Genomic DNA, 12,247 nt, shown 5'->3' with positions numbered 1-12,247 from the left:
CGCGGCGAAAATCGTTGACCATGCGCGAGAATTCTGCAGTCCAAATTCCAATTTTGCCTCTGCCTTTGCCCAACTATAAATACCCCTCATTTCTCCATTCTTCACAATCCAATTTTCAGAATTAGCTTAGTCCCTTCCCCTCTTTAATCCTTTTCTTCTCCTTTCAAAATGTAGACCTCCAAGTGAGGATTGTTTAGTAGTGTAGGAGTAGATTAGGATTTATTTTGTAATAAGGAGAGGGATGATGCAAGATTAGGAGCTTCAACCGTTGGAACGAGGAGAAAGCGATGAGAATTTCTTTCCCTTCTTTCCTTAATTTATCTTGAATTAATCTTGTATCAAGATGCTTGTTCTAAATTTATTTATATTTGGATTTTGGATTATGTTCATGTCTAGATTGTTGTTTGTTCTTTATTTATTATGATTTGTTAGTTTAGCTTCTATGAGTTGTTGTGTGCAAGACTTGTTATTAAAAGTGTGTGATTAATGATCCAATTGCATGCTTGTTTGTTGTTGTGCCACGGTGAGAATCGGGCATGGCTAGAACACTCTTGCCACACCTATTGATTTATACAATGCGAGAGCTTGATAAATTATAGGGGGATTTCTCGGCTAATCTTCGGTTCCTTCACTGGCGAGAGCGGGTTGGAATTTAGAAGTTAGCCAAAACGGTTCCTTCACGGGTGACAACGTGTTGGAATCTAGAGGTTAGTTTAGGCTACCTCCTCACAACTTGTAGGATTAACTTGGGTTTGGGCATGTTGATTTGCTTAGGATCTTTAAGACGAGCCTCGCTTGTAGACTACGAGAGTAGATAACTTGCGGTTTGGCACACTCGGGTAGATCACGAGAGTGGCACCGGGGACTTTAGTGCATTTCCTCCATTCACAAGGGATAAAACTTCTTTTCTACATTTGTTTGACACATGATAGATATTGACCCGATCCATATCCTTACATATGTTGCATCTAATATATCTCTCTTCATTTGTTATTTTTATTTTTGTTATTTAGTTTTGTTTGCTATAACCATGTTATGACCGAACTAGCTTCACAAGAATCAATCCGAGTTAGTGCTTGACCAACCATTCCCTGTGGATCGATAACCCCGGAATACTCCGGGTATTTGCGTGTACCTAAAAGCTACAACCAAACTTCCTAGACGTTGTTAGTTATTCTGATGTGGACTTCGTTAGATTCTCAAAAATCAACTTTTGAGTATGTCTTTATTATGGCATGTGAGGCTATCTCGTGGAGAAGTGTTAAACAATTCTTAATTAATAACTACTTCTACATTGGAAGGTGAGTTTGTTTGATTTTTTGAGGCCACTTTGCAAGGTGTATGACTCAAGAATTTTATCTTGGATGTGGATTGTATATCTAAGCCGTTGAAAGTCTACTATGACAACTCAACTACGTGGGAGTCGAAGTAAACATATTGACATTAAGTTCTTAGCTGATAATCGTAGTATGCGTGGGATGGAAAGAAGGTTTGGGAAAGGTGAAGTTTCCACAGGATGCCGTTCACTAAGGATGGCGAGTGAGAATTGAACAATGTGCAGCTAAGCACAAGTGCGTAAGAGCCGTAGAAAGCTAGCTAGGCCTCAAAAGCATTCTCAAAGTAACAAGTAAAGTAAAACAAGAAGTAATTGTAAAGAAGCAATTAAGTGAATAGAGGGGACTAGGACTAGGACTAGGTGTTCCTTGATAGGATACAACAGAATGTCTCTAAGTATAGGAAGTAGTGTAATGCATATGCATTGATTGTCTTTCTTGGAAGATGTTTCTATTTCCAAGCCACTTTCGTGGTCTAATTGGCCTATAAAGTAGTAAAATCTTACTCTCATAGCAACGTTACTACTTGAGACATTTCATTGAACACTTAGAGTCCACATCTTCTTCTAAGTTCTACCTCTCGGTGCAAGGTGGAAAATGCAAGTGGATTAGGCTATAGTGTAATCCCAATCTCTTGGCAACTACACACTTCCAATACCTATTCCATGATGTGGCCATTACCAAACAATAGTCTATACAAATTCCACTTCCAATAAGAATTAAGTCAATACATCAAGTCACTTCCTAATTGCAATCAAAACATTCTAGCATCTTAACAAGTAAACCTAATCCGAATTCCCTAAGAATTATCTAAACATTGTCACAATTGAATAGCTAAGATGAAGAATCAATGGAAGCATTAGAAATGAAAAGTAAATTGCAATTAAAATGAACACTTAGCTTTGATTATGGAAATTGAAGATGGAAAAACAATTACAAGTTGAATTCTTCCTCTAGATCTTCAATGATGTTGATGTGTTACAATGTAGAAGTGTTTCGAGAGTTTCTATGGAAGAAGACTTAGAGGGAGAAACTAAGGGAACAAAAGAATGATTCAAAACAACCGCTCCAAGCCGTTTAAAGTTGAAGTTCACGCCAAAATAATCGCCTCGGATTCGCTACGGGGCTCGTGGTCAAGATGAGATTCACGGTGTGAGCTCCACTGTGACTATTTAACATAGTTTGCAGGTTCTAGAGTCCACGGTTGAGTTCACGTCGTGACCTTGACCGTGACCACCCACTCTACGCAGCAACTCTGGTTTCTAGGTCATTTTTCGCCTTGTAGATGTCCGAACTAGGCTTTATAGTCTTCATGAAAGTTGTATCCCTTTGAGTTTTCGTTCCAATGCCATTTGAATCACTTCATTTGGATACTCCTAACTTGAAATATGCTCAAAATCACGAGATGTCGCGTGTAAGAGAAAAAGTGCAAAGTAGAATGTTGTTACGCTGTTTGTATGGAAAAAAAGTGCAAAGTAGAATTTCTTGCTGCTGCTCGCAGCAAAAAGAAGTTGCTGCTCATGCTTGCTGTTCGCAACAACTAAATCTTTTGTGAATAGTAGCAAGCTGCTGCTTTTCGCAGCATAATTGACCTAAATTTTTTAAGGTAAATTTTTTATATAATTAACATAATATTATGTAATTATATGTACATTAATTATTAAAATATGTATTTGTTTTAAGTTGAATTTTTTGAGTGATTTTTATTTATTTTATAGTATTTTTAAATGTGAGATTTTTATCAAGAAAGGAGTAAAGGTAAAAATAAAGTTAGTGAAAATTATGCATTGTGGAAATCTGAGGAGAGTAACGAGTTGTTACAACTTATGGTTGATACGATAAAAAAATGAATGATATAATAGTGGATGTTTAAGCAAGTTAACTGTGACAATACACTCTATTTTAGTGACAATCAATATTTATTTTTGCAATGCATTAATTTATTTGTGATTTATAAAATTATATTATATATTATAAAGGTTTATAAAAAAATAATAAATAATGTATTAATTGAAGTTATGAAATGTTTGTAAGGGTGTATTTAATTTAGAGTTTTAATTACTTTTTAATATGATTTTTTTTAAGTCTAAATGTTTGTCCTATTAATTTTTATAAACTCGTATTTATGAATGTTTAAAATATTTTAGAAATGTCTAAAAAAATTCTACAAAAGTCATTTAAAATTTATCACTTTAAAAATAAGCATTCATTGAATACATCCTAATAACGAAATAAGGAGACAAAATCACAAAACTAGGATTTCAAAAAGACCTCTTAACCCCTCTGTTCGCTCTCAAATCTTCGAACTCGTCAACACAATACCTTTCCCCCGAGGTTGCAAGCGTTGAGAGTAACAATGATGGATCGTGCTCAGCTGCTTCTAGTGGGGCTGCCCCTCTTACTCTTCTGCTCCGATGTCTTCCGCCTGTTTTCGCCGCCGCCTCCAAAGCCTGCCGCCCATCACTACTCACCGCCTGCGCCGGTCATCCAACAGCCTCAAACCCTAGATTTCCCCACACAGGTATACTCGAGATTGTATACTTTTCTATGTATTTGTGTGTGTGTCTATAATGTATGAGTAATGAAGTTTGACAGTGATCATTTGTGTTGAATTGCAGTCTGCTAGTGGTGGGATTGGAGGAATCGGCCTAGGCAACACTGTCAATATTGATTTCTGCTCTTCTTGTTCTTACAGGTTTTCTATTCTTGTCATTAATAGCATATTACTCAGTTTTTATTTTTATTTTTATTGTATTTCCTTAGATCAAATTGTGCACTTCGTTTTACTAAGAGTATTATTTTCACCCCTTCTTTTTCTTTGATCATAAAGTCCTTGATCCCTTTCTTTTTGTCTGCCATCCCTCTTAAATAAGTAAGCCCCCACTCTTTCATATTCAAAGAAGAAGAAGAAGCTAGGCGCAGTCATATATAATTAATGGATTGTTGGGATTTAATCTGCGTGTTTTACAGTTGACCAATCATGCTCTTCTTCCTGAAAAATGGGATGTTGAAAAGTTATGCTTTCATGAAGGTTTGGGCTTTAAGCTTGGGTTCTTATTGTCCTAAAAGGTAAAAATTAACCATATCGTGCCCAAAAAAAATGATAGAAATTGGAAGAAGAGTTTTTCAGATATGTACACAACGTATGGGAGAGTTTTAACTCTTTCAATGGTAATATTGTGCCTTAACTGGTAATAAGGACATTCGAGAGAGTGTAGGCACACAGTTCAACACCATTGGAAGATTTGATGTAATGTTGTATAGGATAACAACACATCACACTAGTAATCCAATAACCCATCCTGAAAAATCTTGAGTCCTAATCTTTCCTTTTTATTGTTTTATTATTATTTTTATTTTCAGTGTATATGATGGTGTAAATTTTATGTTGTTTTATGCTTGTAAAATCCCATCTATTTTGTTCTTAATCACATTTAGTAATTGCAGATTAAATCAATGTGCTCTTTCCTCTTTTCCCTTCTGCTTGTCGGTTGTGTGAATAAGGCCCATACTTCGTTTGGAGTCAAGATAACTATTGTTTTAACATATTCTTTTTCTTTTTTCACTTCTGTTTCCCTAGTTATTTTCCTTACATTGTCTAAGTTTCTTTTTTCCTTTATATTATTTTTGCAGAGGTACTGCTGTGACAATGAAAAACATGTTGGAAACTCAGTTTCCTGGCATTCATGTTGTTCTTGCAAACTACCCTGCCCCATTCCCAAAACGTGTGCTAAGCCAAGTGGTACCCATTGTTCAGTTTGGCGTTATTGGTATTATAATGGCTGGTGATCAAATTTTTCCAAGGTTGGGTTTCGCTGTTCCTCCTCCATGGTATTACAACTTGCGTGCAAACAGATTTGGATCTATGGCAAGCACTTGGCTTCTAGGAAACTTCCTTCAATCAATGCTGCAGAGTTCTGGTGCATTTGAAGTGTCTTGTAATGGTGAACCGGTAATGTCTTTTTTTTGTTTCCTAATAGTTGGATTATGTATTTCTTATTTTTTAGTGCATGTTTCTTTGGTGAGCAAATATTCTTTTCTACAAATGTGTCATATAATTTACATGAGTTCCAGAGAAGCATTTTCTTCAGAGAGACAAATATGTTCTCTTATGTCATCAACTAAGTAGCAGCATTTTTAAAGGACTCACCTGATATTTGCATTTCCATTTGCTTTGATCTTGTAAATTCTGATGCAAGAAAATCTGACATCACCTTTCAAAACCCTGCTTTTAACTCAGTCACTCGTTTAACCAGTACCTTTTTATAGTTGTTCACTTGTTCGACATGTTGAACTGCATAGACTTTATCCCATAGCAGAATATAAGTTGAGTCTGGATAAGACCCCAGTTCTTATTGGCAGATTTTGCGCCATAATCCGTTTGTATTCAAAATCATCTTTATTTGATTCTTCTGAATATTTTCCAGAAATGTTGCAGAGAATCAGATTTATTAAGCGAATTATCCTTTTTTGGGCAGGACACCAGCTCTTGCCATGCTACATTTAAGTGTTCTCTGATATTGTGTTTTCACTTGTATGGTTCAGGTTTTCTCCAAGCTTAAGGAGAAGAGGTTTCCTGGGGAAATTGAGTTGAAAGATCTTGTTGGCAGAAGAATTGCAAATGTAAGGGGGACAGATGGATTTCGTAGTGCCTGGTCCTAGAACTCTTGGAGGGGATAATTTTTATTTCACACATTGTAGAAGGAAAAAAGTTGTTTCAGCATATGTATAATTCCTTGTTTTTGCAGTTTACTTTTGAGTTGAGTTGTTATGGTCCAATGCACCTTTTGTAAATTTAGACACTTTGTAACTGCTACATTCACAAGCTCATAAGTTGTCATAGTACCTAATGCTGAATCTTCACTAGTTTCTCATAAATTTCATCTTGTTTTTTAACTGAAATAAAAAAAGCTTCTGGCTCTGCTCTCTTACTAGATAATCTTCTTGGCATGAAAATCAAGCTTGGCAGTGAAGCAATCTAATTTTGGCAACTAATTTAAGTTATGGGAAGAAAATCATCTTGATTTCAAAGTGTATATAAGGAGGAACTAAAAGTTCTACACTATAATTTTATGTTTTTCATTTCTTTGTCCAAAATGTTAGGCATCCTCAATCATGTTTTTTTTTTTAAAAGGTTTTTGAGGTTCCGAGAGAGAGGAAGGAAAGCTAAGCAGCCTGTTTTGGTGTTTCTTTATCTTGCAGGTCCCACAAAAAATCAAGGTCTTGCATGTTGACCTTTGCCTTCTCACCACCCTTCTCTCTCTTTCACATGGTAAAAATATTTGCAAAAACAAACTCATTGGTGAAGATTTATAAACTCTTTCACCTCTTCCCGGCATCCAAACGTGTCCAATGCCGGGAAGTCAAAGTACTTCCCCTCAAGAATCGGCAATATCTTCAATTTGTCCACTTTGGCCAAGTATTCGGCACTCAACTTTAGCTTCCGGTTTCCGGCTATGGGATCTTCTTCTTTTTCAATTTCCTCCATGTTCTCATCAATCTCGGGCTCTCAGCTAAAGCTAGATTGGTCATGCTTCCTCTTCTTAGTAACTTCCTTATGCCTCGACATGATTCCTACATTTTCTCAACAAAAGATATGTTCTCCATGATTACAAAGTTAGAACAAAACACAAATTCTCACCACACTCCTCTTTTTCTTTCTCTCTTTTTTTTTTCTTCAAAATTTTGACAAGGTTTCCCCTCTTTTTCTTTCAATTCTCACTCAACAACATGCTTCATTATCACAACATAGACCAATTATCATATGAAAATCAAGAATTTACAATGCAATACTCATGGTAAAAAAGTCAACTTCATCTTCTTTCCCAATTCAACAATGGGGTTCCAAGCATGTGAGTGTCAATTTCAATGCTAGTATGGCATTTGTGCAAATTTCATTACAATTAATCACAAAGGTCATGTTTCAAAGCTTATTCAATCATCAATTTCATGTAAACAACACTTATCATCAAACCCATATGCAAAATTCCCAATTTGAAAAACTAGGTGATAGGGGAAGGATCAAGGCTCGGGACTTAATGCTCGGAAAGAAGAATAAGGACGAAACGATGAAGAAAGAGAAGGCGATCCGGCCGACCTAAAAGTGGTAGCCGAGGCAAGAAGAAGGCAGTGCAAGGAAGGCGATTTGGGAAGTTTCCTAAAGGAGATGAAAGGCAGTTGCAGATTTTGTGCTAAAGATATGGAAAGAATGTCAAAATAGATTAGGAAAATATCCTAAATGTAATAAGGAAAGAAATACCAAAGCATTTATGGTAGTTTAGGGTTACCAAAAGGGAGAAATCTCTCCTAACTTGTATAAATAGGGGTGTAAAGCCTTGAGAAAGGGTAGGCAACTCATCATCGAATCACAAACCCTCTCTAGACACCCTACAACACATGTACCTGACTCATACAAAAAGATAGTGGAATTTCGGCTTGACACCACTCAAAAAGGCTCGTGGTTTTCACCTTTTGGTTTCCACATAAAAATCCTTGTGTTCCTTTATTTTTCTCTTAATTTATTTACACTCAATCTATTTTCCGGTGGTGTTGGCCTGCCGTTTGACCATCCTTGGGAGATAAAACCAACATTGGCGCCGTCCGTGGAGATCGATCAAATGGTCGTGTGGTTCTAACTGACTAAGAAGATTGAAAGTATGGGAAAAGAAGCGTGATGGAAGCAGTATTGCGAGATAATCAAATAGTTGGCAATATTAAATACTCGGCAAGCATGCATACATCCCGGGTAAGATACAAAGAGCCCCTGATTTCCACCTCATTAAATACGGTCCAAGAAATCCAAAGCCAAATTCATTGGTGAGTTTGCCTAAGTCCAGTACGTGTATAAATCCAAAGCCAAATTCATTGGTGAGTCAACCTAAGTCCATTACGTGTAGAAATTCAAAGCTGTATTCAAAATTTCCAAAATAACTAAATCTTGCAAAAAATATTCAAAAGCATGCACGCTACATGGTAGAGCATGTTACCTGACTGAGGGATTCGGTCGGCTAAGTTGGGTAGTCGGCCATAGAAATATGGCCAACTTAAATCAATTTTGACCGTCCTAAAAAACGGGTGAAAATCGAAATCGATCAATCAAGAGCAAGAAAATAGCGCGAGTTCATAAGGTTTTTGGCTCGCTATCGTCGTCGTCGTCAATGTCGTTAGAGCTGAAGCCGCTGTGGTCACTTAATGACAAAGAGTGCAACGGTCTTGGGCCTGTGAAAGCAAAGAAAATACAGAAGGGAAGAATTTGGGGGTAGGGTAGAAGAAGAAGAGAAAGGAAAATTCAGATTATTATTCAGCATAACCTCTCCCATTACAATTCAAAGCCTTATACAAGCTAAATTGCAGCTCCTGCGTTTTCGGGAGTCTAACTGATTCCCAACTGGAAAATGAACGCGCAAACGACGTCGTTTGAGGGCTTCATAACGGCTCTCAACGGCTACTCCAAAACGACGACATCTGACCCTTCTCGCAACGGCTCTTAATTGTCAATCCTATATGACGTCGTATCCAACCCTTCTCCTCTTACTTCATCCATCTCACTCTGCTAGTTCGTTACAACACCCCCTTCTCTCAAGGATCCTTGTCCCCAAGGATCGAAAAAGGGATACTGGCTGCGCATGTGATAATAATCTTCCCATGTAGCTTCCTCCGCAGGTAGGTTGGCCCATTGCACCAAAATTTGTGACACTGCTCTGTTATTTCGTTTATCCAATCGCTTACTTAGCACAACAACAGGTTCAGTTTTGATCTGACCCTCTTGCCCCACAGAAGGGGGATCAAGCTGTGCCACCACATCCTCCCCGATCTTCTTCTTGAGCTGAGACACATGGAACACAAGGTGCAATAGAGATCCTGCTGGTAGTAACAGCTTATAAGCCACCTCTCCAATCTTCTCCACAATCTGGTAAGGGCCATAGTACTTAGAGGTCAGCTTTATGTTACTTCGGATAGCTAAGGAAACATGTTTATAGGGCTGGAGTTTGAGGTAAACCCAGTCCCCAACATGGAGTATCCTTTCACTTCTGTTCTTGTCTGCGTGCACCTTCATTCTGTTCTGGGCCTGCAATAATTTTTCCTTTAGGGTGGATAGCATAGTAGCTCTCTCATTCAGCCAACTAGAGCCTTCATCTTTGGGCACAGAATTAAAAACCAGTAGAGGTGGGGTGTACCCATAGAGTGCTTGAAAAGGTGTGCCCTGCAGTAATCTCCTGTAATAACTAGCAACGCCTAAGAATCCCCTCAATGCCTTGACATTTTTGGGCCTAGGCCAAACAACAACAACTTCCAATTTGGTGGGATCTGTTTTCAAACCATCCTTGGAAATGATGTCCTAAGTACTCAACCTGAATCTGAGCAAATGAGCATTTGCTCAACTTGGCTAAGAGTTAATGCTGCCTCATTATCAACAAAACCTCCCTCAAATGGACCCAATGATCCTCCCAACAATGACTGTATATCAGAATATCATCAAAAAACACCAATACAAATTTTCTGAGCAGTGGTAAAAATACCTGATTCATGAGGGCTTGGAAGGTGGTTGGGGCATTGGTGAGCCCAAATGGCATCACCTTGAACTCATAAAGACCCTGGTGAGTTCTGAAGGCAGTCTTTAAACTCCTCTCCCTCCCTCATTCTGACTTGGTGGTAACCAGACCTGAGATCTAGCTTAGAAAAACAGGCAGCCCTAGCTAATTCAGAGAATAAGTCTTCCACTAAGGGAATAGGAAACTTGTTTTTAACTGTAATGTTGTTGAGAGCCCTGTAATCTATACAGGATCTCCAGGAGCTATCTTTTTTTGGAACAAGTAACACTGGGGATGCAAAACAAGAGGTACTAGGGGTAATCACTCTAGCAGTTAGCATTTCCTTGACCATTTTCTCAATGATATTCTTCTAGTCAAAAGAGTACCTATAAGGGCCCACATTATTAGGTTTAGCTCCAGGTATGAGAGTAATAGTGCGATCTAAAGCTCTTTTGGGTGGGAGGGTGGTTGGCTCTTGAAACAAGTCTGAGAATTCTTGTAACATGTGGGAGAGTTCATGGGCTAAGGTGGTGTTGGTGAGGTAAAGTTGGGGTTCCGGTTCAAGGTGTGGAAGGGGTAAGGCATCGCACTGGACTAGGAACCCTTTCACCCCATCCTTGTGCCATTTCTTGACTTGTTTCTCAGAGGCTTGTTTCAGTAGAATCTGCTTGGTTAGTCCTTTCAGAAGTACCTTTCTGCCCTCTTTATAAAAGGAAATCCCAGGAGGCCTGGTGTGCAGCTGAATGGGGGCAAATTTGTCAACCCAATCCATTCCTAATACCATGTCACACCCCTCTAACCTCAACAATCTAAAGTCCTTAGTAAAATTCTCCTGCTGGATCTGCCAGCTTAGGCCTTTACACACTGAGTCACTCTTCACCTTCTCTCCATTAGCTATAGTTACTAGCAATGGAGTAGCTCTTTCAGGTTCTTTCCTTAGCTGGCTCAACAATTTGGGATCTAGGAAGCTGTGAGTACTCCCACTATCCACCAATATCACTACAGGTTGCTTTTGAATAGACCCCAACAACTTAATTGTGTTAAGCCCTTCACCCCTACAACAGCACATAGAGAAATTTCAGCCTCCTCAACCTCAAGTTTCTCCTCCTCATACCCAACTGGTTCTGAATTTCAAATTCCTCTTGGTCCTCTATAATGTTAAATGTAGGGCCAGTGTACTTATGTCCAGGCTGCCAGGGGTTAAAACATTTAAAGCATCTCCTATGCTCTCTAAGCTAATTTTTAAACTGAGCTATATCAGGTGGTTTGCCTGCAGTGGAGTGGGTTGATAGGGAAGGTTTTTGGTTGTGGTTTGGAGTAGTGGTGGTGGTGTTGGGGCTATTTGAATTGGAGCTGTAAGATCTTGTAGGTTGGGTGGGTTTGGTGTTCCAGGTTGAGGTTCTTGGCCCATCATTAGTTTTCAACCCTTTTTCAAATTGCTTTGCAAACCAAATTGCATCCTCCAAGGTTCTAGGCTGGGTAGTCCTAACAAAACATCTCAAACTTTGTGTCAGTCTTGCAACATAATTTTCCAAAAAGTAATGCTCAGGTAAATAGGGTTGAGTCTGCAACAATAGGCTTTTGAACCCCTCATATCCATTAGTGAACTCCTCCACTTCACCCCATTGTTTGAAGGCAGTAAAATCCTCTGTCAGAGACTCCCTACTCTCACCAAATCTCTTACATAGAGCCTCTGCAAACCTAGCCCATTGGAACTCCTCCCTCAACCCTCTTACATACCCTTCATACCACAACCCGACCTTTCCAGAGAGGTTGACATACAGGAGATTCATAATCTCATGCCTAGGAACATGAGAGAGCACAAAAAACTTTTCGCATCTAATGATCCACTGTCTAGGATTTGTGTAATCAAATACTGGAAATTCAGCTTTATACCTTGGGGTAAAGTCATGGTTGCACCTAGCATTCTGTCTCACTGCCTCCAGTCCACCCCTCCTGGGTGCCCAGTCTGTATTCACCCTCTCAGGCCGATTCAGATCCCTGGGAGTCTCCACCTCATCTTCGTCTGCCACCACTGGATTCGGCATCGGCGCTTTGTTAGGCCTTCCCTCCGGGCGCCCTTGGCCAGTACTAATTTCTCCCGGAAATTGGCCTTGGACTGACGATTGACCGGGAGAGGTACCAATGATCGGAGGTGCTGGACGATTCAGTCTGAGCAACTGTAGTAATTCCTCACGCAGGCTACCAAATTGGGTAGATAAATCAGTAACTTGCGTCGTCAGGGTCGCAACCGCCTCCTGAGTAGTCTGTGACTGGTTGCCGAAATCGACCATGGTAGCTTCGAGCTGTCTCATTCGCTCATCCATGGTGGGCTCTGATACCAGCTCCAACGGTCTTGGGCCTGTGAAAGCAAAGAAAATA

At 39.2% G+C, this 12,247-nt stretch overlaps 1 protein-coding gene across 1 annotated transcript; it reads left to right on the top strand.

The window, feature by feature from the left end:
• The first annotated feature begins 3,609 nt into the window (after window positions 1–3,609).
• Window positions 3,610–6,265, top strand: LOC115998188 (selT-like protein). Its single transcript, XM_031237681.1, has 4 exons — window positions 3,610–3,855; window positions 3,953–4,029; window positions 4,968–5,286; window positions 5,880–6,265. The coding sequence occupies exons 1-4, from the start codon at window positions 3,691–3,693 to the stop codon at window positions 5,994–5,996; spliced, it is 678 nt and encodes a 225-aa protein (XP_031093541.1). The 5' UTR covers window positions 3,610–3,690; the 3' UTR covers window positions 5,997–6,265.
• Window positions 6,266–12,247: the final 5,982 nt, after the last annotated feature.

This window comes from Ipomoea triloba, chromosome 12 (genome assembly GCF_003576645.1).
Source record: "Ipomoea triloba cultivar NCNSP0323 chromosome 12, ASM357664v1".
Classification (NCBI taxonomy): domain Eukaryota; kingdom Viridiplantae; phylum Streptophyta; class Magnoliopsida; order Solanales; family Convolvulaceae; genus Ipomoea; species Ipomoea triloba.
Note: the sequence above shows the minus strand (reverse complement) of the source record. Positions and strands in the feature narration are given on the sequence as shown.